General features: G+C 43.9%; 1 protein-coding gene across 2 annotated transcripts in view; it reads left to right on the top strand.

The window, feature by feature from the left end:
* The window catches only part of PAK2 (p21 (RAC1) activated kinase 2), a 62,755-nt gene extending 42,720 nt beyond the window's left edge, over nt 1-20,035 (top strand). For both annotated transcript variants that reach the window (XM_066598134.1, XM_066598135.1), the window contains exons 7-15: nt 3,778-3,904; nt 4,822-4,885; nt 5,831-5,879; nt 6,074-6,186; nt 7,355-7,472; nt 8,461-8,560; nt 13,432-13,628; nt 16,001-16,138; nt 16,396-20,035. In XM_066598134.1, coding sequence (XP_066454231.1) covers nt 3,778-3,904; nt 4,822-4,885; nt 5,831-5,879; nt 6,074-6,186; nt 7,355-7,472; nt 8,461-8,560; nt 13,432-13,628; nt 16,001-16,138; nt 16,396-16,482 — 993 coding nt within the window. In that variant the 3' untranslated portion in view covers nt 16,483-20,035. The remainder of the gene's footprint in view (nt 1-3,777; nt 3,905-4,821; nt 4,886-5,830; nt 5,880-6,073; nt 6,187-7,354; nt 7,473-8,460; nt 8,561-13,431; nt 13,629-16,000; nt 16,139-16,395) is intronic.
* Nucleotides 20,036-27,658: the final 7,623 nt, after the last annotated feature.

Here is a 27,658-nt window from a genome sequence, read left to right on the forward strand (position 1 = left end):
TATTTTTAGGTTTAAAATTAGTATGGATTAAATCTACAGGGTCATCTACGTCTTTTTGCAAATTGGTAGTGGTATCCGTGCTGTTAAATTTCTTAATTTCGAAATGACGGGCTATAGTGAGTTTTCTTATAAATTGGTTCAGATCGACATATAATTCAAATAATTTTGCATTGGTCATGGGGCTAAATGAGAGACCTTTCGCTAGGGTCTCTAATTCCCTTCTGGTGAGCAAATATTTAGAGATATTAAAAATTCCATGTTGTTGTTCTTCTTCCGTCGTTATTTTCTGATCGGGATGTTTCCTCTCTGTTTTTTGGCGCTGTTTTTTGCCTCCTCTCCTGCCCCTTCTCCTTTTTGTAGTCCTTTTGGGCTGACATGTTGGGTCCGAGACGTCTGGTAGAATTGTGTGATCCTTGTTCTCGGAACTGGAATTGGTTTCGTAGTTCTGGAGACTAAACTCCTCGTTGTCATGGGGCTTGGCTTTTTGGGTAGCTCCTTGACACATCTCTTTGGGGCTACAGTCTCCTCTATCCCTGGTGTTCGGGGAATTGTCTTCATTTGTATCAGATCTAATCCTGAACCCGAATTGGCTGTTTGACTTATACCAATATTGAGCCCTTCCTGGGTTGCACATATTTCCCCTATGATTTTCTGGGGGACCAGTTCGTGGGTTCGGGAGTTCCGGGGGGATACTGGTCCTTGCCCTAAAAAAGACGGTGGAGATGATCCCGTAGAGGATCCCAATAGGTTCATCTCCAGGGTTTGGGGGGAAATAATGGAATCATTGGCGATGTTATTTGTAACTGTTGTATTCTCAATCGGCCTCTGTTTTTCTGTGTTTAAAGTCGACCTTACATTAGGTCCTCTGGAGTTGGTTCGATTGGGAAACGTGGTCCACTCCCTCCTTCTATTATATTGATTTTTTATAATTGTTTCTATAATTGTTATATGAAGGATGATAATTATGAGAATAACCCCAATGGTTATTCTGAAATCTATAGGGTCTCCTTTCAGGGCCCCCATAATTAATACTCCTGAATCTAAACGTATTGTTGAACCTATTCGGGTAATTCACGTTGTTCCTCATGCCACGACGGGAGTTGTAGTTATTGTTATTCCACCCCTGATATTGAGGGCCATTCATGTGGTAATTTTTATGCGAATATTCATTATATTGGTAATTTCTTTCATGACTGTTTGGGAACATTCTATGATTGTAGAACGTTCTAGGTCTAAAATGGGCATTAACATTAGGTAAAATCTCTTCACCTTGGGGATCATTTCCCTGTTGGAGTCCAGATACTTGGGGGTGTCTCTGTATATCATCCCCGGATGCTTGTTCGGGTTGACCACCCTCTGTTGATGTTTCACTCCCATTATATTTTCTGCTGCTAAATTTAGCCGCCTTATATTCCCATGGAAATTTTTTTTCTGAGGAGAAATCTAACATATCCCTTTGGAACTTCTCTATCTTACGTATAATTATTTTACTCTCCATGTTATTCGTGTATTTCAATGCATATTCAAAATCCTCCTCATTACAATGTGTTGCCAGAGTATACAAGTCTACGAGGCTTTCCAAACCGAGTAGCCTACGTTTAGCAAGAATTTTTTCTAAAATGAGGTCAGAAAACATGATTAACATAAGTTTCCATTCTCCAACAAATGTTTCATCATTGGGGAAAGCTGGTTGAGTCCCAACTCTTAAGCCCCTAGGGGCCATCTTATTTTCTTTGTATAATACCAAAAACAGCCAATCTATCGCATGTCTCCAGAGTGTCTCTATATAGTTCCTTAATTTAAACCTCAATAAATGCCGTTCTGGAGAATGTTGCATTTGGCCTGATTCCCACGACCAATCATCACAGAAGGTGAGGGGAATAGTGTCAAATGAAATGGTTGTCTCCTTACCAAGGGCTTCCTGTAGGGAGCCCTTAATTCTTGCAGGGAGGGATTCCCATTCCCTCATTAATAAATCCATGACCCGGTCGCTGTACTCTCAAAAAAATCCACCGACATTCACCAAATACAGTTGAAGATCGTAGTGTATACTGAAAATCAAAGAATAGTAGAGAGCGCCACAGGTAGATCCAATCCACACTTGCTGGAATATGCGGATGCACACACGATGCGTCTTCTCCCCAGTACTCCAATCCTCTGAATCAAAGGAGAGCTGCAGATGCAAACTGGGGGGGTCTGAGACCAGAACTCCCCCAGAACTCCGTCACAGAGTACCGCCCCCACATCACATGATGCTGTTGATGTCATCAATGCACGCCCACCCCCTGGGACGCCGGACACACGGCACTGACAAGCATGGGAAGGGTATGTCTTTTTCTTTTATCTTTTATCATGTATAAATGTATGTATTGTATATTCGTTTTATATGTATGGCTTGAGAAAGGTGCCTTGTTTTGCACCGAAACGCGTTGCCTTATTAAAAAGTTTCGTTTGACTACAACTTCTGGATTAATACTATGCACCTTGGAGCATAGCTCTATACTTTGTGGAGGACACTCTGAGGAGGGGGCATCTGTACATCATACCCCCCTCCTTCCAAGTAAGTGTTATACCTAATCATTACCCACGTGCGAACTTGTCCTTAGTTTACTCCGTTTTGAGCGCGGATTTTTTTCTGACATTCCATTTTATGTTATATCTGGGGGAGTTCTGGTCTCAGACCCCCCCAGTTTGCATCTGCAGCTCTCCTTTGATTCAGAGGATTGGAGTACTGGGGAGAAGACGCATCGTGTGTGCATCCGCATATTCCAGCAAGTGTGGATTGGATCTACCTGTGGCGCTCTCTACTATTCTTTGATTTTCAGTATAGCTCAATGTGCATGCTGTCTGTAAAATTAATACTTATCTTTTTACATTTTGAAAAATGCAATACACTAGGTAGAAAATACATAAAACAAAGCCCTCATGACCACAGGCAGGTCTGATTCCGCATGCGGTAACCCGTAACCGAATCCGACCCTGCTGGCAGTAGCGACCATGCGTAACCCACGTTATCTTTCTTTTTCTGTACTGCGGTCTCGACTGCGGGTGGTCTGTACGGCTCGCCGTCGGACTTGCGCAGTACAGATTTTTTTTTTTAAGCTGAATCCGCAGCACGTCCACACTATCAATTGTAGACGGGCCACGGGTCGGACGGCTTCCATTGACTTCAATGGAAACAGTCCATGGGGGGACATGCGCTAAAATGTAGCATGCTAAGATTTTTCATCTGTGAGCGGATGGGTTTCTGCTCGTGTGCATGAAGAATTGTTTTCCCTTGGCATGCTATAGAGGGTTACTGCTGCGGAATCCCAAGCAGAACACCGCTCCGGATTCTGCTGCAAAAGTCCGCTCGGTGGACATTGGGCCAAAAGCTCGGGCAAAGAAAATCTTTATACCGGTTTAAAAGTTTAGGCTCTAACACCTGACATTTAAAGAGTTAAGAGTATTTGCAACTAAATCATCTATGGAATATCTGCATGATATTCCATAAATGTCTGTTAGATGGGGCTCCTACCACTTATCTTGAGAACAGAGGTCCTATGGACTTCAGTAGAGAGCCATGTGCAAGTGCAGCCAGTTCGCTGCTGAAGTCAATGCTGCTGCTTTACTAAGATCATGGTGTCATTGTGTGCGACTGATACAAGAAGAGATGTTTCTACTGCCACGTGACGTCCGCTCCAAGGGCTGCAGAGTGTTAGGGCATTTTGCACTGCTTAGAGGAGAAAGAAGGCCTGACACTGGCTTTTTTTATTTTTTTTATTTATTTTTTTTTAGATGTACACGCGATCTGTAATTGACCCAATACCTCCCCCTGCTGGAGATGTCGACAGCGCAGCAAGGAATGCAGACAAACAGAAAAAGAAGACAAAGATGAGTGATGATGAGATAATGGAGAAGCTTCGTAAGTTACATTACTTCATTTACTGTGCACTTTCGTACTGAATCCAAAGGGAAGAGCAGTATAAAAGGGGATTCTTGCACCCGTCCATCCTCTTAGATAAATGTGATTGCCCTTATTCGGCTTGTTGATTCCTGGCACCTGCCTCCTTCCAATGCTTCCCTCAAAGTAATTTATTTTCCCGTTTTATAGGGTAGGGACCATATAACTTTCTAATAGACATCAGTTTAAAATAGTGTAAATCGCATCTCTATAGATCAGTAAAACCCGTCCATGTAGTACAGCATGCTATCGCCTAGAATGGAGTCATGGGTAACCCATCCATGGACTAGCATTCGTAGGACTGAACATACTATGGGTCACATCGTCACAATTAGTCAATTCCCTGTCTCTTCCCATTTGTCATGCCAGCACCCTTTGGATGATTCTTGTCTGTCTTGCATGATAACATGATTCTGGCTGGCAGAGCATACAAAGCTGTTATTTTGGGTTACCTATAGTTACCATTGGTTGTACATTACTGCTTACTGGTGTCCTGCAGTTATGCATCCATAATATGAGTGTCCCGGCCTGACTACGGGCATCCTGACCCAAAATTCAAGCATCATGGGAATCTATGGATCTTGGAATCTATGATGCTTGAGTTTGGGTCAGAATACCCTTGGTCAGGTTGGGACACCCATCTGTATTATGGATACATGATTGCTGATGAAATACGCTGGTGTGACACCAGCCTAAGCCATATTTTTGCATTTAGTAGTGATGCACACTTTTGTGTTCTGGCCAACATTAAAAAGGTTACATACTAAGTGTTCTCACTTGTAGAAAGTTCCTTGTTCCCATTTGTAAGTAAATCTGCATAAAAAGAAGCGGACTGTAAATGTGTTTTCTCAACAACCTTTTTCTTGAATTTTGTACAGGAACCATAGTGAGCATAGGTGACCCTAAGAAGAAGTATACGAGATACGAAAAGATTGGACAGGGGTGAGTATCCTCACTTCATTAAAGGGGTTTTCCTGTTTCAGACATCGACAGGATGGGCTGGAAATGTCTTATTGCTGGGGCTCACACCTCTTGGGACTCCCATTATTCCGATGAGCGGGAGTCTAAAGGGCTGAACTGCCACTTAATTACATTTTTTTTAAGGCCTCTGCCCCCCCCCCCCCTTTTTTCTAGTAATTAAAAAAATTAAAAAAAAGGAGAAAAACTTTCACCTAATTTTACTTTATTTTGTTCTCTAAAGGTGGGTTTACACGGGACGAATGTCGGGCAACCATTGTGTGTCCTCGCTTCTGTGCTCCTGCACAGGAGCTAGCAGAGCTGGCTCACTCACGGAGCGGCCAGCAGGGGGGCGGGGCAGCTGCAGGAGAGTTCTCTCTTCTTGCTCCCCTGTCCCTCTCCATTGACATAACATAGCGGTCGTTCAATACTGAACTGCCACTTTTTACACTGAGCGATGTTATGTCAATGGAGAGGGGCGGGGGAGCGCAAGGAGTGAAATCTCCTGCAGCCTTCCTACTGTAAGCCAGCGATACTAGCTCCCATGTAGCAGCACAGCAGCTAGTATGTGCAGGGACGAGTTTTGGGCATCGTTTGCCTGACAGTCATCCCATCTAAAATGGCCTTAAGGAGACTGGATTTTGCAAACATTTTTATTGCTTATACAATATATTGCATTTCTGAATAGTTCCTGCAGCCGAGTGTCTGCTATCAAACACAGAAGATACTTGCTGTGTATTGTCTGGCTCTACTTCCGAGCCCACTCCATACAATCCCCATGGACATCTGCCATAAATGTCTGGCAGGTGTCACCAATGGGTTAAGTAGCCTACTCCATTTACAGCAGATCATTGCACTGTCATAGGCCAAATACAGACTAATTGCTCCATGGCACCTTCGTTACATTTTGCTTTTTTTTTTCTTATTTAGTGCCTCAGGAACTGTCTTTACTGCCATTGATGTAGCCACTGGTCAAGAGGTAAGAGTTAACCCTTGGCTTAAAAGAAAGGCTAATCTTATTTCTACAGCCTAATTCTCCAGCGCTGGGCAGTGCAATCTGACTTTTGTCCCTTTTTTTTAAATTTTTTTTTTATTTTTTATTCCCCCCCCCCCCCCCAAATTTTGAAATTTTGTTATAAGCAAACAGATTGATTATTTTTTTTTCTTTTACAGGTTGCCATCAAACAAATAAACCTCCAGAAGCAGCCGAAAAAGGAACTGATCATAAATGAAATTCTTGTAATGAAAGAGCTGAAGAACCCAAATATTGTAAACTTCCTGGACAGGTAAAAAATCTTTTAGGGCCCACATGTGAGAAACATGCATTTAAAAATGCCTGGATTTTTAAGCATACCCTTAAATTTTTTAACACATTGCCCATTTCGAAGTTTTAAATTTCAATCCTTGTTTTTTCCTATGAAGGCATTTGATCACAAAGTATACATTGCGCATATTAAAATGTACAACTATTCATTTCCTTCCATTGACTGCAATATTATAAAGAAAATATATGTTTCTATACTTTTCTGTCCCCCCCAAAAAAGCATAGGCTATGATTTTCAATTCCACAAGGAAAAAAAACCCAAACCGTATGCCTTCTAAACCTAGTCAAACGTATACATTGTTTGACTACGTTTAGCCCACTATATAGTCTAAGGGTTAAATTCTACTTTTTTTTTTTCTAGCCATTTTTTGGAGTAAAAAGGTATGAGATTCATGGATTACCACATGACTGTGTGGAGGGACCCTTTTACTCTTCCATGTGCATTTTGCAGATTGTTATACATGTACTTTAAAATGCTAATGTAACTTGCTGGGCCTCGTGTGGCGCTGATTGTTAAGGCAGCAGAAGATGCTGGCTCTTTTGAGATCATCTGCCGGGAACAGGTATAGTCTTTTTGTGCGGCGCAGAATGCTAAGGCAGCAGAAATGCAGCCCTAAGCTCTCGCTCACAACCTGAAGGTTACTGACTCAATCCCCGCATGTTTCAGATAGCCGGCTCAAGGTTGACTCTGCCTTCCGAGGTCGGTAAAATGAGTAACCCCCTTGGTGGGGGGTAATAAATGACCTGAAAGCGCTGCGGAATAAGTTGGTGCTATACAAATAACAAGATTTGCTATTCTAAATGTATATGTACTTGATTGTCTTATCCTGTCATGAACACTTTGAAACTTGCCATCCGATATTCATGTGATAAATGAACATTGTCTGAAATGTTAAATCATGTGAATGACCTGCGAGTCTTCCCTTGTCTTCAACTATAAACCTTGCTAAATGCACTTCCCTGCTCGTGTGTCTTTCACAGCTCACTTACCTACCCAGAAGTAACTGTAGTAGGATATAACAGGATGTCTAATGAACTTGTATTGTAGACGCATGCTACTTGTTAAGTTGCGTTTGTCCCTCTGTTGCACCATTAAACCTTTGCGGTCTCCTACTGTGCATCTCTTGCAGCTTCCTGGTGGGGGATGAACTCTTTGTTGTTATGGAGTACCTGGCGGGCGGCTCACTCACGGATGTTGTAACAGAAACCTGCATGGATGAAGCCCAGATAGCTGCTGTATGTCGAGAGGTAAGTACCACTGTGTGTAAGCCCACCATAACCTTGTGCCAGGCCTCATAGCCCACTTGGAACTTTTTTAAACTGTATCTGGAAGATCGGTGTACAGTAGTAAATCTAGTAAGCATCTGAACAAATGTATGTTCCTTCCCCTACTGTATAATTAAAGGGGTTGTCCCGCGCCGAAACGGGTTTTTTTTTTTTTCAACCCCCCCCCCCCCCCGTTCGGCGCGAGACAACCCCGATGTAGGGAAGTAAAGAAAGTTTACCGGAGCGCTTACCTTAATCCCCGCGCTCCGGTGACTTCAATACTTACCGCTGAAGATGGCCGCCGGGATCCTCTGTCTTCGTGGACCGCAGCTCTTCTGTGCGGTCCACTGCCGATTCCAGCCTCCTGATTGGCTGGAATCGGCACGTGACGGGGCGGAGCTACACGGAGCCGCTCTCTGGCACGAGCGGCTCCATAGAAGACTGCTGAAGACCCGGACTGCGCAAGCGCGGCTAATTTGGCCATCGGAGGCCAAAAATTAGTCGGCACCATGGAGACGAGGACGCTAGCAACGGAGCAGGTAAGTAAAAAACTTTTTATAACTTCTGTATGGCTCATAATTAATGCACAATGTATATTACAAAGTGCATTATTATGGCCATACAGAAGTGTATAGACCCACTTGCTGCCTCGGGACAACCCCTTTAATAGACTTGAAGTGATACATGTAAGTGAACTAATCCGAGATGAGAATACCCACCTGTAGGTCGCAGTACTGGCTGGGATTACTGAAGCTGCTGAAGTGGCTCTTTCTGTAACTCCAGCGGTCATTCTTTGCTCTCTTTCTATCTACGTAATACAGAGAGACTTTTTCATCACTGTATATTGGACATGCTTAGGCCAAATAAAAAGAAAAATCTTTACTACAAAATTATTATTTTTTTCTCTCTACTGAAACAGAAAAGGTTTTTTTTTTTCCTTTTTGAAAATTGTATTTGCTTCTGGTTTTAGTGTTTGCAAGCTCTGGAATTCCTGCACGCCAACCAGGTTATTCACCGAGACATCAAGAGTGATAACGTACTTCTAGGAATGGATGGCTCCGTCAAACTAAGTGAGTGTATCGTAGGGTTATTATATACTTTCACTCTTCGCTGTCGTTACCGAGAGGTAAAATGGAATTTTAAGTTTTTTTTTTTTTCTTTTAGTCATTTGCACTAGGCACATGTGAATTGTATGCTACTTGGACACTATATACGGTGGTATATGGATAGGAATAGTTAAAGGAAGCCAAGCATTTGAATTGACTATGAATTGCAGCAGGTGATCTATTGAGTATATTTTTAATGGTGTTTGGAAGAGGTAAATTAGGCCATGAGGTTGACATTACTAAAGTCACGCAGTTTCTGCCAATTACATTCAGCAGGATGGTTATACAGTTTTTCCTTGAAATGCATAATTGTATCCTTTTCAATACAGTTGCAGCTGTGGTTTTCTGATTGACTGAATGTATGCCAAATGGACACCCTCTTGGTATAGGTCTAACTGCTACAGCCTATCATTCGGCTAATTTTATGGGTCTCTGAAGGAAGTATCTTTTGTGAGTTTAGGTCTCTGTACCAGACCATTATTTTGCTTGAGGATGTTTTCAGTCTGTAGAGCAAAAAACAAGGTGATTCCTGGGCCTCTAGTGGGCTACCTGTATTTTATTGTCCACTGCTCAGAAAAATTAAGGAAACCCTTAAAGGAGTTTTGTCATAAAAAAAAAAAAAAATTATCTAAACTTACCTATTCCTTCCCTGTCAGTCTCCTTATCACATCTTCTCCTGGTTGAACTTCGCCAGTGCCCCAGATCAGCTCACTGCAGACTGGGCCCAGCTTGTTATGAGGGCTGCTTATCACAAATTCCTTCCTGCTGGGTCAGTGAAGGTCACATCCCTGTGCTGTAGCTTCACTGCCTAGGAAGGAATTATAATCCATTTCAGAGACAGCTCGCATGAGCAATCTCTGAAGAAGATGGGCAGTCCTCCTGCTGGCCTGTGAGCTGTGATGTAACGTACATTGGAAGACTTCCAACCAAATGTACGTAACCTCACAGGAAGGAGAAGAATCGGCCAGCTGGAGCTGAAGTGAGCCCCGGACTGCAGGAGACAGGAGAAGATAGGGGAGGTGAAGATCTTGTAAGTAGACTGATGGGGGAGGAATAGATAAGTATAGCATTTATCTTTTTTAGTGACAGAACCCCTTTAAGTGTCCTAGTATTACTCCAAGTCATTTACCCTTCAGGCATAGCAATGTAGCCAGTTAGGATGCCCATACATGGCAGCACTTCTTCTCTGCAAAATGCAGACGGAGTTGCACTGATTGCGGCCGGCACTTGGACTGGTCACTACTGCGAATCCAGCTGCTTCTCTGCCTCCATTTTACAGAGGAGAAGCGCTACTGTGTAGTAGTAGCGTTAGGAGGCATAAGAGGTTGTGAATCGATTTCACCTGTTTTGAGCAAATGAAAGTGACAACAGGTTCACCAGAGAAGCAACAGCAAAAGAGCCCCCAAAAGAAATGATTTTGCAGCTGATGGCCAAAGATCATTACTCTCTTCCTATCCTTCCTGACCGATTCTTCTCTAGTGTGTTTTGCTAGTGGCCATATCCCTACCGGTAGCATGAGGCGCTACCTGTAGCCCAAACAGGTTGTCCAAGTAGTCCTGTTCCTCCAGGATGCCACATGCATATGTGCTGTAGCAAGAAGGTTTGCCGTGTCTCCCACCGCAATCTCAAGAGCATGGAGCAATGCCTAGACATGAGCCATTACACAAGAAGAGCTGGAAGAGGGCCATAGAAGGGCATCTAACTAACCTCAGGACCTGTATCCACTCCTTTGTGCAAGGAGGAGCACTGCCAAAGCCCTAAAAAAAATATCACAGGCTACTAGACTGAATATGTCTGACCAGACTGTTAGAAACCTACTCCATGACTGTGGCATCAGGGCTCAACATCCTGTAGTTAGACCTGTTCTAAGAGCATAGCACTGTGCAGCATTCACCAGAATTGCCAGGTATGCCACTGGCGCCCCTTCCTTTTTACCAACTAGAGCAGGCTCAACATTGAGTACATATGAGTCCATGGTAAGCATTATTATGGCCTGTGTTTTATATGTTCGCTTACTCTTTTTGAACACTGTATTATATAAGCAATCAAAGGATCACAAAGTAAAGTCCCCCAGTGGGACAAGTTAAAAAAAAAAAAAAAAAAAAAAGAAAGTTTACCAAAAATAACTTAAAGGAGTTGTCCGGCCACACAGGGTAAAAATTTTTATAATGCTGCTGCTTTCCTTTCAGTAAGGATAGTAACAGACAGCATACAGGGGCTCAAACCGGCCGGCAGATCAGCTGCAATGTCAGTTTCTTACCTTAGAATCTGATCTTCACTGCAGCTTTCAAAGATGGCGCCTCTGTGCTGCCTTCCCACAATGCTCTGCGCTCTCCCTCTTCTGTGTGCGCGCTCCCGATGGTAGTAAGAGACATGAAAAGGCAGGATTTCCCTCAGCTCACGTCCTAGCCCCGCCCACGACACGCCCACCTCTATCGAACTGCTCTACAGTCTCTCCCTGCCCAGGCCCCGCCCCCTGCTGCATACTATAATCAGAGGGGGTGTGGCCAGGGGAGACTGCGTTATACACATGTCAGGATAAAATCCTGGTATGAGTGTAAATAGCAGCACAGTGTAGATAGTGAATGGAGAGGGGCAGGGGAGAGCCCAGAGAGAACTCTCCTGCAGCCCCCCACTGCAAGGCTACCTACTGCCCCCCCACCCTGCTAAAGTGAAACAAAACATTTCCCCACACACACACACCCCCATAGTGCCCCTCCCACAGCGACCCCCCCCCCCCTAACAATGACCCTTCCCCCCCCCCCCCCCCCACAGTGCACTCTCCCACAGTGCCCCCCTAATGATCCCCCACAGTGCCACAAACAGTGCCCTCTACAGTACCCCCTACACATGCCCCCCAGTGTCACCTCTACAGTGCCCTCCAAAGTAGCCCCCCTCATTCCCCCCAACCACAGCATTCTCCACAGTCCCCCCTCAACAGTGCCCCCCCCCACAGTATTCCCCCCCCCACAGTGCCCTCCGCAGTACCCCCCCCTACACATGCCACCCCCCAGAGTCCCCCCCACTGCACTCCAAAGTAGCCCCCCTCCACATGCCCCCCCATCCACAGCGTCACTGTATAGGGATACAGTGCCCCCCCTGTGACCTCCCCCCACAGAGTCCCCCTTTACAGTGCCCACACACAAGTACACTAACAGCACCCCCCCTCCCCCCTCCCCCTGGGATTTCTGACAGCCGGGTCTCCTGACATTGCGCGCGCACACACACACACACACACACATCACTACCCCCCCCCCCCCCCCCCCCCCGGGACTTCTGACAGCCACTTGCACACATCCATCCATCCATCCATCCCCCCCCCCCCCGCCCCCCCCCACGAGAGCCCGCCCCTCCTCTCATTCTTACCTTGGAGTTGAAGAGCCAGCAGCCACGCCTCCCCTGCAGAGCTGAGCTTCCCAGGCTGAAATTCTTCTGCACATGTGCAGAGCTGTGCTGGAGAGGCGCGTCCCCGGTCGTCCCGACAAGAAGAGGACAAGAGACTTGTCGGAACCAGGAACCATGGCAACCGAGGAGCAACACGGGGGGGGGGGCAACCCTAAAGGTAAGTGAATAACTTCTGTTTGCCTAATTTACAATGCACAATGTATATTACAAAGTGCATTGTATTGGGCAAACAGAAGTAATGAGACCTAATGTTTATGGCCGGACAACCCCTTTAATCCTTTTTTAATTTCTTAATGTTTTATTATGGGAAAAAAATAAAAGAATTAAAGCTATATTATAAGCATCTGTAACAACTCAGCCTATCAAATTAGTATGATTAGCCAGCATAGAGAAAAGTAAAAGAAGAAAACCTGTGCCAGAATAGCTGTTTTTTTGATCATTTTGCCTCCCATAGACTAGAATAAAAAAATAATTTTTGCTCTAAAACGGTATCCATGAAAACCAAAAAGTCATCTTGTGAAAAACAAACCCTTGTACAGCTACATCTATGGTAAATTAGGGAACCTAGGAATGTTATGTGTCTTGGAATGCAGTGACGGAAAAAAACTTTATTGTGCAAAAGTAGTTAAAATACAAAGTCCTGTGTACTGCAAAATGATGTCACTAAATACAATTCGTCTCATAAAACAGGCCCTCAAACTGGTAAGTTAACAGAAATGTTATGGCTTTCAGAATGTGGTGGTGAAATAAAACAAAGCAGAAAATGGTGCTGCATTCTTAAAGCCCAAACTAGGTTGCATCCTTAAAGGGGTTGTCCAGTTACAAACTATTGGTGGCCTATCTACAAGATAGGCCATCAACAATAAACTGGTGGGCTCCACAGCCCCAAGAACATTGCCAATCTGGTGTGCGCCAAGCTGATTTCTGTAGGAAGCAAACAGCTCTATTCTCACTGCAGTGGCCGAGCTTAGTATTACAAGCAATTCGATACCTGGCCACTTCTTTTTGCAATTAGCTGAATGCACAAGCCCACTGGCCCATAAAACAGGTGACCCCCTAGGATTCTGGGCAGTGGACCCTTGCTGATCTGCTATTCATAGCCTGTCCTGCACATAAGCCCATCAATAGTGTCCAACTGGACAAACGGTTTAAGTGGGTTTAAACGTAATTGTAAACAAAATGATTTTCTAAGCTTCACATTTGCTCAATCTCCTCCTGTGGGGTTTCTTACTGCATTTCAGAAGTTATCAGATTTTGTTTCCTTGCTTATTGAAAAGGGATAATTATGACTGTAAAAAGCAAAGTGCCGATTTGATGATGGTGAAAGTACCATCATTTTTATTGTTGAAGTACATTGCCCTTACTACCCAGCAGTCCTATTTCAATGAGTATTTAAATAACCTGGAAACCTTTTCTTGTTTTGTCTTCAGCTGACTTTGGTTTCTGTGCTCAGATCACTCCTGAGCAGAACAAGCGTAGCACCATGGTGGGCACACCATACTGGATGGCACCTGAGGTGGTAACCAGAAAAGCGTATGGTCCCAAAGTAGACATCTGGTCACTTGGTATTATGGCTATTGAAATGGTAGAAGGAGAACCTCCTTATCTCAATGAGAACCCCCTTAGGGTAAGTACTTTGTTTTGCACCCCAAAAGTGAAGCAAATGGTTCATTTATTTGTATCTCTAGTAGTATTGGGCTCGTGCTCCTGTGAAGTTAAGGACCATACAACTTGCTTCATGGTGCATGCCGAGGTAGCTGCCTGACTACATGCTCAGGATTTAGTTCGCCCAAAGATATCAAAAGGGTTTTCTTTAAATGTGTACTGATTTATCAGAATTGTCCCATACAATTCTGATTATGTGTATATATTAAGCCCTTGAAGACCAGACAGAGTATCTCAGTCCTAAAAGACCAAACACTTTTTTGCTGTATCTTTTTTTCTTTCTTTTATGTAAACATAAACTGTCTTTCCTTTTTGTGCAGAGTACATGAATAAGTTAACCATTTTGTTTTGGATGTCTTGATATATAATTTGCATAATCTCGAATTACAGGGTTGTATATACATTTTTATTTTTTTCACAATCTATGTCCTCCTTTTTTTAATTCCACACTTTTCCACTTACTGGCGTATCCATTGTATGTACACTATCATTAATTTTAAAGTGCCGTTAATTCCTGTACAGATGAGAACAAGGATTTCTATACATCACACTTTTAAAACAATAGAAAAAATGTTTACTAAATGACATAGAAATTGATAGAGGAAAGGAGGAGGTCTCTGTCGGTGGGGGCTAACCGCCTACAAGGGAAGAGGAAAGGAGACAGTAGGCGAGGGGAGATACTGCTCATGTTATGGTTGCAGCAGAGGTACACTAGGTTTTGGGGTTCTTTTTGAAGCTTTCAAAGATGGGTTGGAGAGTCTGATGTGTTGGGATAGCAAGTTCCAGAGTATAGGTGATGCACAGGAGAAATCCTGGAGAAGATTGTAACGAGAAGAGCAGAGATGGTCTTGCGAAGAACAGAAATTATATGTGAGGAGGTACAAAGATATTAAGGGGATTGGCAGAGCGAAGGGGCAGGGGAGTACTAATGTGGATTAGCAAGGCATCCGAGCTGAAGATTGATTGGAGGGGCAAAGAGCATTGGATGGGAGTCCGCAGTGAAGAAAGTTGTAGTACACTTGATAGAGATAATGACCACCTGCGCTGGCATTTTTGTTAGTTTAGGATTGAGGAAAGATCGTATCTGAGGAATGTTTTGAGGGGGTGGCAAGGGCTTGTATGTGTTTAAAGGAGAGGATGGAGCCAAATGATACACAGACAGCGGACTTGTATGATTGGCAGAAAAATTGAGCCATTGATTTGTGATTGATAAGTTTCATTTTCTTCATATTGAGTTAGAAGGCAGATGGAGGATATGACCGATAGACACTGAAGGACTCTGGATTGAAGCAGGGCAATGTCTGGACCAGAGAGTTAGGTTTAATAAAGGTGGCACTGAAAGCCATGCGATTCCATGAGCTATTCTAGACCAAATAAATCTAAACTGAGAAGGGTAGGCATCCTAAGGCAAAGGGTTGAAGGACACTAACATAGCCAGAATGCCTTGTGCGAATTGGAGGCATTACATTTTCTGTCACTGAAGTACGAGGAGCTCCAGGAGAAGTCCAAGTGATGTCAAGGGAGGAGAAGACTTTGTAATGGGAGGGAATGTTCAACCATGTCGAGGGCAGAGGAGAAAGGTCTAGGAGAAGGAGCATAGAATAATGTTTTGAGGCTTTAGCAGATCGTTGACAAACTTTGTTAGAATGGTTTTAGTATGGTGGTGGGGTCAGAAGTCAGATCACATTTCCAAATTATATTCGTTACCTTTTTAGTATTTTTGTTTTTCCAGGGACAGCAAAAAATTGCTGCCTCTACAGTTCCTTCTGGGATAATGACCCCAGTTGACTGCTCAATAGTAAAATGTCTACTGTAGGTGGACTTGTCATTCAGGAGTCTGGCAAGGTGTTGTGAGGTTTATTCCTCAGAAAGATGGAGAGGAACAGAAACTGGATTTCACAAAATGTGACAGACTACTTATCTTGTGCTTTAAAAATAATTCTTAGGACTCACACATGCATATTTTGGCTGCGTATTTCTTACTCATTGATTTTACATTAAACCATTCAGACCTGCGTTTTTCACATGCACATATTGCACACTTGAAAGGAAATCTTGGCATGCCCTATTTTAGCCCTGTACATGCATTTTTGCTGCGTATTAGACACATAAAAGATACACTGGCAAAATACGCTTGTGTGAATGACCCTAAAGGTCTTAGTTTTCTTTTGTTGTTTTTTTTTGTTTTTGTTTTTTTTTAGGTAGGAATGCTTAACATTCAGTATTGTATTGTAAAATTTAGCTCTAAATACACAAAAAATTGCTGGCGTTTCAAATCCTGGGAGAAGCGACTAAAGTTTTTATATTTCTACTTTCTCCATTCTCCTGCTTCAGGCTTTGTATCTGATTGCTACTAATGGCACCCCAGAACTGCAGAACCCTGAAAAACTTTCTCCGCTTTTCCGAGATTTCCTCAATCGTTCTTTGGAGATGGATGTAGAAAAGAGAGGATCAGCAAGAGATCTCCTACAGGTCAGTAAAATAAACGTTTCAGATTAAGCAAAATGCTCTATTGGGGAGAAAACTGTTTTTACTAGCATTTACTGTATTTTTGGTGGAGGGGGGGGAAAAAATCTGATCTTGACAACGCTGGATAAGAGTGATCCAGTTTAGATCAGAATCTCAATTTCTGTTAATAACTAAAAAAACAAATTAATATATAAACAATGTATTGAACCACAGGACTGTACAAAGAATCACTAGTGTGATATATTTTTTCTTTCTTACAGCATCCATTCTTGAAGCTTGCAAAACCACTGTCCAGCCTGACTCCTCTGATCCTGGCTGCAAAGGAAGCTATGAAAGGCAACCGCTAACATGCAGTCAAGACCTTCTTCCAGTATGCCCTCTGCCCTGATAACCTTCCTAACATTTTATGAGTGCCACTCCTCCTCTGCTCATCGGCAGCCGAGACGAGGATCAACAAGACCATCGTCAGTGACACAGATCAGAGATTCATGTTCTCTCCTTGTCGTAGCAGTGGAAGTACTGAAAGAGAGGAAGTGGCGTCCCCATGCTGTGCATCTTTCTTCCTGAAAAGGAGGATAAAACTTTTTGTGGCCTTTTCAAATCCCCATCTTTTTGGGATTTCGACTGCATTATGGGAATAATTTTGTATGTCTACACCCTCTGAAGATGTCTGCTCTTGTTTTCTGGCCTTTTCTTGATACTTGAATAACACTCATGCCAGTGCCAGAGCTTTTATCTCTTGCTGGCTCCTTTTTTATATTCTATTCACTGACCCCTGTGCCTGGATTCACCACTGTCTTGTACTTGGGGGTCAATGTGCCTGTGTTGCTTACATAAGAGGGCAACTCAAGTCACCAGTGACGTTCACTGATGCTCCATGTCACAGCTGTTCGAGTTTATAATGTGCAAGGCATATCGTTGGCGGGGAGGTTCATTGAAAACGTCTTAACTAGTACTTAATTGTTGATTTTTGCAGTAGGGAAAGGGCTAAGAATGTGAGGACTATCCTTGCCTGTGCCATGTTATTTCAAGAGCTCATTAATTCTTCCACAACTGTGGCCTTTTCTGTAATTACTTTGGACACTTCTATGTAATCTGAAAGTGCTCTTAACATCAGACATGAGGAAAAATCCTAAGCAATTTGATATATTACTCAAAATCCTTCTGAAGTGTTGCAATGTTCTCTTAAGTGAAGTCGTGCCAAAGTTACAACCATTTTCTATGCAGGTCATTTGTGGGGGTTTTGTATAATCCATTTGATACAGTAGTTTTGGGGTAACCTTAAGAAAAAGATGTAAGCATTGACTAAATTTAAGTGCCTACGATGGGTAAGTTTAGTTTTTTTTGTTTTTTTTTGTTTTTCTTTTTACTATTGGACTACAGAATCTCCAGAGCGTCATAAACTTCTCTGGAATAGGGCAACTGCCCTTGAGAAAATGTTGATGTCTTTTCCCACGCTCCCACCCTTCTTTTTTTTTATAGTGAATTATGATTGGCCCCTGATTTCGCCATCTCAAGTTTCTACTGAAATGTTGCATTGTAAAAGGGGCTATGTTTGAGTTGGAGCTTGAGCCAAAAGTCCATATTCTTCAGTGCAACTACAGTTACCATACAACCATTTTTGTTTAGAAGGTTTTACATGTCTGAATCCCTTCAGTGTTTGTAATCCATTGGACAAAAGGGAATTCTAGTATCTCGCTATAAGGCAGCAATTATATGTCGTGATCCTCGTATTGTTTTTCTTGTTCCACCTCCCAAGCGGGAAGCTGGACTTGCGTCCTCAGACATTTCATTGAAGTATTGTTGACCCTGCCAACATCAACAGTGTCCTCTAATGAAAAAAAAAAAACAGTAGCATTATCATAAGATGTGCCTTTAACTTTGGCCAAGAGCCTAGTAATACAGTTCTGAGTTTCCACTGTGGCGGTTGTATGCTCTCTAAACATATCGACTGCTGGTATTTCATTATTCCAGTGTTGTAGATTACCTTGCTTGGTCGTCTTATGCTGCTGCCAAGGAAATGATCTATTCTTCTAAAGTTCTTCTGTTCTTCTACTAGTTTGCACTGCACAACTATTATCTATACTAACCACAAAAAAATGCAAGGTTCTTGGCACATATTTTGATCAAAACATGTGAACCCATCTGTTAGAGCTAGGTCTAATAAACTCCGCCTGGATGTAGCAGACGGGCCCACCTGCTTTGAGCAAAATATGTGCAAAGAACCTTTTGCAGTTAGTATAAACAATGCTAGTATTAAATGCGTATGAGTGCTGAGTCATGCGTTTGTTACTGGAACTGTTTGTTACAGCCATGGCTTATGTGCACCTTCACGTTTAATTTTTTTCGTTGCAAGTGCTGACTTTTTTTCTTTTTTTGTTTGCACTGTCGGCGCCAAAACTCTTAGCAGGTGCCACTTTTTCACAAACCGATTTTTCACAGAATAGCTGTAACATCACAGAAATCCTTTCCTTAAAATGTGGAAGTAGGTATGATGACGGATTTTGATACCTGTATGTGGTGAAAGTTTTTAATTTTGTGTTGAACCAACATTTTGGAGAATCCAAAATTAGTCTATGGTGGTGTTGAAGCTGTCTACAAATCTATAAAGAAGCGAGCTTTCAGTGGCCTCTATGGCTAGTTGATGTATGATCATGCCAGTACTGAAAGAGTTCACTTAGCTTGACCAGATCGCAGTTTTTTGTTTTTTTACCTTGGTTGGGGGATGTTCCAAGACTGGCAGCGGTCTCTAGAGTATTGGTTTATCTAACCCCAGTATTTATAATGAGCTGGTACACTTCTAAAATATGACGTACAGAACCCATGGTGCTGCTAAGTGTGTGGACCAAGGGCTTCACAAACCATAAAAACATAGTGATTTTCTATTAGGAGTGTTTAAATGTAGCTCTGCTCTGCATATGGTTCTCGCAATGCAGTTATCATTGGTTGGTTAAGTCCCCCCTCCCACCTTAGGAATTCTACACGGATCATTGATCGAAAGTAGATTGTTGTTCATTTTCTGAAGGGCTTTGTACTGGGAGTCATTTGATATGTCCATATTCTCAGTACACTTGTTGGTATTAATGTGGCGCCGGCCAGCAGTCTGATTACTGCCTAGTATAGAGGTTGCCACATTTGACGAATCATACTGTATCAGAGTTATGTGTGAAGATGGCTGTAATAAATGTTTCAACCTTAAATAATTCTTTGAAATGCGTGTACATAGCTAGGATCTAGAGGTTGAATAAGTGAATGTTGTGTCCTTTTGAGTTTTTGTCAGAGATTGCATTAACCAAAACATAGGGCATTTCTAATGATTTTTTTTCTTTGCCTTGACAATACCTTGGTTCCTTATTAACATTTGTTAGACTTGAAGGGAGATCTTATTTTTACAATATACACAGGGTTTTGAAAGAAGGTGGTTTATAAAGCATTATGATCGTCCTAGAAGACACAGATGCAGAACAACTATTTGAAAGCTGAAGGTCTTCAGGAACCAACAATTGGCTGCAAACACACATGGCACTCCAAAAAAGGTTCCTGCAACTTCTAAACCAAGAAAGACTTCAGATTGCTAAAAGTCGCAAAGGGATTGTCTCCCTGGTTGAAGTTGCTTGAGTTTTCATCGTGGGACTCGTCAGTGGTCTCATGGATGGAAGAGTGTGATCTCCATTCAAATTGAATCCTAGATACTTGCCTCTGTATTCTTTATCTATCTTCTCCTCCCTGTAGCTTTTGCATGCAGATGTTATATATTTTTGTGGTTCCGTTCTCCGCAGTTCCTCCTTTTTCTGTCTTGTTTAATTTATCCATCTTTTTATTTAATTAATTTTTACGGCAATAACTACTGAATCATTTGTGTGCGTCAACTTTGCTTGGAATAAACATTTTATTTTAGAAGTGTTGGTCTTGTTGTTCCTGCTACTTGATAGGCTGATTGTGTTTGGTGCACAGACGTGTGTTGTTTTTTTTTTTTGTTTCCTATGGCCAGGTATTAGCACTGAATGAAAACCTACAGCAGATACACAACTCTCCATCCTAAGATCACCGCCTTGTTGTCCATTAAACTCTTCCTTTTTTTTTTTCTTTCATACAATCAAGCATTTTTGCTTCTACATATCGGGCATCTTGTATTTTAGAATTCATCTGGATTGTCTTCTCTTACAATACACCACAGATCCCATGATTTACTCACAGTGGCAGAAAAAGTCCTCGTAAACTACAAATCATTGAAAAGAACTAAAATTTAACTTTCATTAAATACTAATATAAAATCAGGCGTGTACACTATACTGCATCCTCTATGGAAGCATCTACTATAGAGTCATACATAAGACTCGAACCTATGGATATTCGTTCGGAGTCATAAGGTATAGATTACAGCTGGCTGACTCATCAGAATAGAAATTCATCTCGTAGTGTTCTCCAGAGAGTTGTAGGAAGGGTAAATAATGAGACAACACTAAGAGGTCACATGAGGAAAATAAAAAAAAAAATGTATTATAGTCACTTCATTTTATTTAGCTAAGGAAATCCTATATCGAATCATATTGTATGACTCTGAACGAATATCCATAGGTTCTTATGTATGACTCTATAGTAGATACATCTATATAGGATGCAGTATAGTGTACGTGCCTGATTTTTATATTGGTATTTAATAAGTTACATTTTAGTTCTTTTCGGTGATAGATCCTATGATGCCTCAGCATAGCATCAAACGAGGAAGGGTACCTGTGCCTGATTGATCAACCTGCGGAGGTCAATATTTTCTTTCAAAATATATTTATTGAGATTTTCCAATATAAACCTACAACATACAGTAGAAAATTGTGCTGATAAACTATGTTGTTAGAATCCTATCCGTTCTAGAACTTAAGAGGAAAAAAAGGGAACACAGATTCCCCCCCGGGCTATGGGTCTCCAACAGACTTGCAACAAAGTCTTCTCAGAACTCAAAAGAGCAGGAAAGAAGACTGAAAGGAAAAGCCCTGGAAGAGACCTGACTGAATTAGATTCAAAGAAACCATAAACCGTGAAAACTATATAGGGCTGTGAGTAGGACTCTGTGGGCCTTGGTATTGCTGTTGGATAGGTCACCATCCGATCTCATGAATAACGATCCGATCTCGTGAATAAGGCAACTCTAAGCAAATCTGAACATAGACAACAGATCAAAACACATCGAGCAAGCCCTTAAAAAAAAAAAAAAAAATCATGAGCAATCGGAGGATTCTCCAGCCGGTGTACTGGACAAATAAGAGTCCTCTGAAACATGTAAAATTTCCTTAAAATACAAGTCTGTATACAGAAAATGAAAAGATATTTTCCAACTATTTTAACAGTTTTAGTTAAAACTAAAAGGTTGAGAGAAAGGAAAAACAAAAGAAGAAATAAAAGGGAAAAGAAAGAGAAATTGGACAATGAACAGAAAGGGCCATACACAAGGGGGGGGGGTGTGTGTGTGTGTGTGTGTGTGTGTGTGTGTGTGTGTGTGTGTGTGTGGGGGGGGGGGGGGTGGGGGGGGGGGGGGGGGTGAAGGTCATGGCAGTATAACATCATGGTGCCATAAGGCATCCAGGGATCCCGTGTTAGGCTTCAGATCAAGCCTTCCTCTAGCCACCTAAGAAAGGCCGGGGAGTCTCTGAAATCATCCTACAGCGCCCATATACAGTAGAAGCCTGAGTGTCCAGACCCTGAGTCAGACCTCCTGAGCTTCTCCATATATTCAATATAATCCAGAGCTTCAACCCAAGCATCTCTCGGAACTGCTCCCGCCCGCTTCAAGTATTTGGGAACAGTGAGGCGCATGGCCATTTATAAAATGACTCAGTAGGCTCTTCTTGGCCCTCGTGACAGGACCTGGAAATACAGAGAGGAGGGGCCATTTCTGGTGATGGATTCAGAGGAGTTCTGCTGACTGCCTCAAACAGGCGGGCTATATCATCCCAAAAAAAGGCTATAAGAGGGCAGGTCCACCATATATAATGCATAGTGCCTACAGCAGAGACGCATCTCCAGCAGTCATTTGTCACCTCAGGGAAAATTCTGTGGAGTTTGTCCTGGGTCCTATACCACTGCGTCACTATCTTGTAGTTCAGTTACTGGGCTTTAGCAGATATTGATAGCTTATGAGACAAGGTATAGGCCTTGGTCTAGAGCTCTCCCAAGGGCCTCCTCCTAATGCACCTCCCACGGCGGTCTCAACATGTGCCGTCTTGCGTATCAACAACCCATACAGCAGAGAGGTTTTGTGAGTCGGGGCATTCGGCGTTACACATAACCCCTCAAAGGGGGTGAGATCTGCCATCAGTCTGCGTTGGGAGCCAACGGAGTTTATGAAGTTTGATTTGGAGATACTGCATCCATGCCCCTGGTTTTGGACTGGATCCCTTTCCCAATTCAGTCATTGAGCGAATACCATTCGGGCCCATCGCCTCTTTGGCTCTTGGAAAGACACAGTTCAGCATGAAGGAAAGGCGTGTTAGTATAGCTGTGGCTTGGATCTGCAGGTTCCCTACTAGTGGTGTCGTCAGCCCAGGGATCGTCACCACCCGTTCCCCCTCGAACCAAACGTCTCCAGGCCTGCAAGAGGTTTTGCATAAGAGGCGATATATTTGTCTCCCTCCAAACTGCCTCAATACGACACCCAAAAGGCTCCTCCCATGTAAAACTGGTTCTGGTCTCTCTCCAGGGCCACCCACGACTTTGCAGATGCATGATGAAAAATATCCAAAATGCAGCTACCAACCACCGCTCTGTGGTATAATTCAATATTCAGAAGGCCCGCCCCTCCCCAGTCTTTGGGTCGCGTCAGGGTCTTCTAGCCTAGCCTAGCCTAGCCTAGGGACAGAGCCACTCCAAACAAACCTGACCATTGACCTCCGAAAGCGAGTGAAGAAATATCTGGGCAAATCCCAGGGTAAAGTCTGGAAGGTGTACAAAATTCTAGGCAGGATGTTCAATTTTGAAGAATTGATCCTACCAAACCAGGACAGGTAGATTTTTGGACCACTGCTCCAGCTCCGAATCCAGAGTCGACAAGAAAGGTCTATAATTTAGTTCATAAATCTGGGAAGGGTCAGAGGGGATTTGCACTCCTAGGTATTTTAGGGCTTTCTCCCTCCATTGGAAGGAAAGGTTTCCCTTAACTCCTTGATTTCCAAGGGCGGTAGAGTAACATTGAGTATTTCAGATTTTTGTGAATCTTAAAGTTGCTTAATTTCCCATAACTGGCCAGCTCTCACAACACTACCGGAAGACCAACCCGAGGGTTCGAGACATAAATTAGGTCATCAGCAAATATGGATAGTTTGTTCTCTATCACTGCATCTCACCCCCCACAAATCGGGGTTTCCCCTCAGGGCATTTGTCAAGGGTTCCATTGCTAGAATATAGAGCAACGGGGATAGGAGACACCCCTGTCTAGTTCCATTTTTATTCCTGAAGGGCTCTGATAAAAGACCATTTACCCTGATCCGAGCAGACGGTGAGCTATATAGTGCCATGATCCAGGAAAGGACCCTAGGGCCCAAGCCCACTTCCCTGAGTCTTGCCTCCAGGAAGCTCCAGCTCACCCTGTCAAATGGTTTTTCTGCGTCCACCGCCAATAGACACGGGAGAGCTGGAGCTGCGAGCTTTGTTTATCAGAGATAGTGTTTTGATTGTGTTGTCGCGGGCTTCTCTGCCCGGGACAAACCCAACCTGGTCCTCATGAATGAGTTGTGGGATGAGGGGGTTAAGTCTGTTAGCTATCAGTTTGGAGAATATTTTGAGATCGCTGTTGATAAGGGAAATGGGCCTGTAGCTGTTGCAAGATAGAGGGTCCTTTCCTGGCTTCAAGATCACCACAATGTGGGCCTGAAGTGCCTGGGGCGGGGACCAACATAAGCGTGGCCTTTTTTTTGCCACAAGACTTGCAGAACCTAGGGGTGAACCCATCAGGCCTCGGGCTTTTCCCCACCTTTAGGTCAGCTAAGACCCGGAGCGTCTCCGAGGGAGTGAAGTCACTCCCTAAAGCCTCCGCCTCATTTGTTTGGATAGTTTTAGTGAGATGTTGTATGTAACGAGACATGTTATCAGTCGGGGTATTTTTTCCTGTCTCTCCAGGACCTGGTATGTCATAGAGTTTGGAGTAATATGTTCTAAACACCTCTAGGATCTCCCCTGGTGTGTAGGCTACCAATCCAGACAAGGTGTTGATGGAGAGGATATTAGACTGGGCCATGCGAGGGTGGTGCGCCCTCGCGAGCCACCTCCCACTCTTATTACCATATTCGTAATAACCTGCCCGAAGTCTGTCTCTGAGGTGTAGGGTTTTTTGTTCTAGGATGGAAAGAATCTCATGTCTAATTTTGGAGATTTCAGTCTGCAAGACAGCCAAACTTTTCTTTTTATTTGCGGTTTCTCGGGTCTCTAAAGACTGTAGCAACCGCGCCAGGTTTAAGGATGTTTTTTAATTTTCAAGCCATGGGATATAAAGACCCCTCTTAAGACACACTTCAATGTTTCCCACTTGATGGGAGCTGGAGTAGGGTCCAACTCGTGAGTCTCCCTAAATCTGTCAATCGCTTTGGAAATGTCTGCCATACAGGCTTGATCTTTTAACAGATTGTCATTCAATTTCCAGTTATACCCTCCCCGAGTCCGTCACCTGGGCCTCAACTCTCCGTATACGAAAGTGTGATCGTAACATATAAAGTTACCCAGGGAACACTTCAGGTCCTCCTCCAAAAGGCTGTGTGAGTCAAAAATGTCATTGATTCTGCTGTATGTGTTGTGGACAGATGAGTGGCAACTGTAATCCTTCATGGAGGAGTGCAGGGTTCTCCACAGGTCTACTACAGGGAGACTCCCCAATAATCTTTTTAAGTTTCTGGGTGGCTGCGAAGGATACGGAAGAGCGGCCCGAGGACCTATCCAGGTGTGGGGCCATAGCCATAATAAAGTCTCCTCCCACGATGAGAGTTGAGTCCACGGCGAACTCCCGACTGTCTCTGGAGAACTCTGGAACCAAAGGGGACCCGCTCCTGTTTGGGGAAATAAAAGTTAGCCAGGGTGTATGTAGCATCGTATAACTTTATTCTAATAAAGATATATCTACCCCCCCCTCATCTCTCGACTGCCAAGACCATTGGTTTAAAAGATTTGTGGAAAGCGATGTAGACCCCGCACACTTTGCGAGTTGGATGAGGCGCATGATACCATAATGGATAGTACCTGTTATGACAACTCGGGGTGCCAGCAGATATAAAGTGAGTTTCTTGAAAAAAAAACAAAAACATCTGGATGTGTTTCTTGTGGAAACTGTATAGGATCTGGTTCCTTTTATTTGGAATGTTAAGGCCTCTAGCGTTATAAGAACTTACTGTAATTGACGCCAAATTATTCTGCATCTGGAGTAAATGTCCCTGACCTTAAGGTAGCCATGGCAAGACCCGCTAAGGAAGAGGGAGGGTGGAGGGGAAGGAGGGGTGGGGATCGACTCAACAGACAAAGACTGCAAAATATAGGAGGGAGGGGGAAGAAAAGGGGAGTAGAAAAATATAGAAATAAAGTACACCAAAAAGGTCAATGTGGGGCTTAAGTGGGCCCTTCCTGAAGGAAAGCAAGGAAACACAAAAACAAAGAAAAAAATGTCATAACACGAATTAAGCTAATTGGCGACAAACGTCGGTGCAACATCCAGTGTTGCTGACATCGTGCGGACGTAGTTGAAGCCGGAATAAGGAGGGTCCTGCTCCACCCCCTGGCCCCGGCTAAAACTAATGCACCCATTTGGGTGTTTGGCTATAGTGAGGGCTTCTGTGGGCTAAAAAGGAGAAGAAAAAAAAGGATGGGGGTGGGGGGGGGATAGAAGGGAAAGGGAAGAGCCACTATAGATGGCGGGGTTCTAATTATTCTTGCCACCTCTCCTCTCTCCAGGTCTACGGCCCTCCCCCGCCCCCAGGAAAGATCCAGTGGGTATGGGGCAGGTCCACAGACCCTAGACGTGACACAAAACTCACAATCAGAAGTCATGCAGGCTCTATATCAGCCATGGAAATCAGCAGAGTAAACGTGCATTTTTTAAGTCCTGTCGGTGAACAGCTGCAAAAAAAGGGGTGAGAAAAAGTTATGCACGCAAGTGTACGCAAAGAGGGGACAGTGGAGGCGGACGATATCAGGTCTTGGGGTCTTCCCGAAGGGTCCTTCCCCCCCCCCCCCTGGTGTTGATGTTTGCTTGTGGGGCCGATCTGGCACCACTCAGCTCTAGGGGGTGTTGGAGCTGGGGCAGCCAACTTGAGCCAATCTGGTAAGCAGATCATGGGTAGTTCGAACTAGGTGAGAAGTTTTGGAAGATCGCTCAAGTGTCTAAATATTGCTGTGACGCCATCTCTTCCTGCCAGAAGTTGGAAGGGGTACCAACTTCCTAGGGAATATTCTTATCCTTTAATGCGCCAAGCAAAGGTCTGAGGGCTCTACGGAGCTGAAGGGTCCCTCTTGACAAGTCGGGCAGCACTGTAAGAATAGAGTCCTTGTACCTGATAGGACCCTCTTCCCTGATTTTCCTCATTAAATCTTCTTTATCTTTATAAAAATAAATCCTGCAAATGACATAACGGGGGCGAGTAGGGTCCGCATTTTAGGTCCCAGCGATCTATGGATTCTGTCTATTTCTACTGGGTTATCGGCTGGTCTTCTGAGTAAGTCCCCAAAAAACTGCTTCGCCCAACGCTCTAATTTTGATGGTTCTAACTTCTCTGCCCCCTGATGCGGATAATGTTACATCTCTTTTGATTCTCTGTGTCCTCTAGCTGTGTCAGGATGTTGGAGATTTGAATGGAGTGGTCTTGCAAGATGCGATCATGCTCGTTAATGTGTGAGTGAATTTGAGTTTGCAATTTCTCTGACTCCACTACTCTGTGGCCAAGGTGTCTGATTTCCGCTTGTAGCGCTTCGATGGCTTGCATCTGTGAGCTTGACGCTTTTGTTAGTAGGGCATCACTCTCCTCTGATAGGGATAGCTCACAGATGCACCTTCCAGTCCCAACCATCTCCGTCTGCATCCCCATCTCCCCTCTTCTGCGGGCTGACATGCCCAGTTAGGTTAGGAGTTGTAGGTCTGGTGGAGGGCGAGAAGGATCCCAGCCGTCCTGCCTGGGACTGGGGGGGGTATCCGCGCACGGGGATCCGCAGGAGAGTTCCCCCCCCCCCCTCCTGGCTAGATTGTTGGTTCTGTGTAAGGCTATCCGGTTCTCTGTTGGAAGCCTGCACTGTATGTGTGATGTTGCCCATCCCCCCTCCCATCTCCAGGCTGAGCTGTATGTGCTCCATCTTCCTGCCCCTGGCTGTACTCAGGTGAGCAAGCTTAGAGGGCTGGGTGGGGGAGGGGGCCCACTGATCCTCCGCACTGAGGGCCGAGGAGCTGCAGGGTGGGTCTGAGAGGTGTTGCTGAGTCTCAGTCTGTGCCACTGTCTCCCTCATGGCGATGGTGGCAGTGGGCGGGGCTAATCTTTTGTGGCCTCTTTGGGGACTCTCTGC

This window comes from Eleutherodactylus coqui, chromosome 1, assembly GCF_035609145.1.
Source record: "Eleutherodactylus coqui strain aEleCoq1 chromosome 1, aEleCoq1.hap1, whole genome shotgun sequence".
Classification (NCBI taxonomy): domain Eukaryota; kingdom Metazoa; phylum Chordata; class Amphibia; order Anura; family Eleutherodactylidae; genus Eleutherodactylus; species Eleutherodactylus coqui.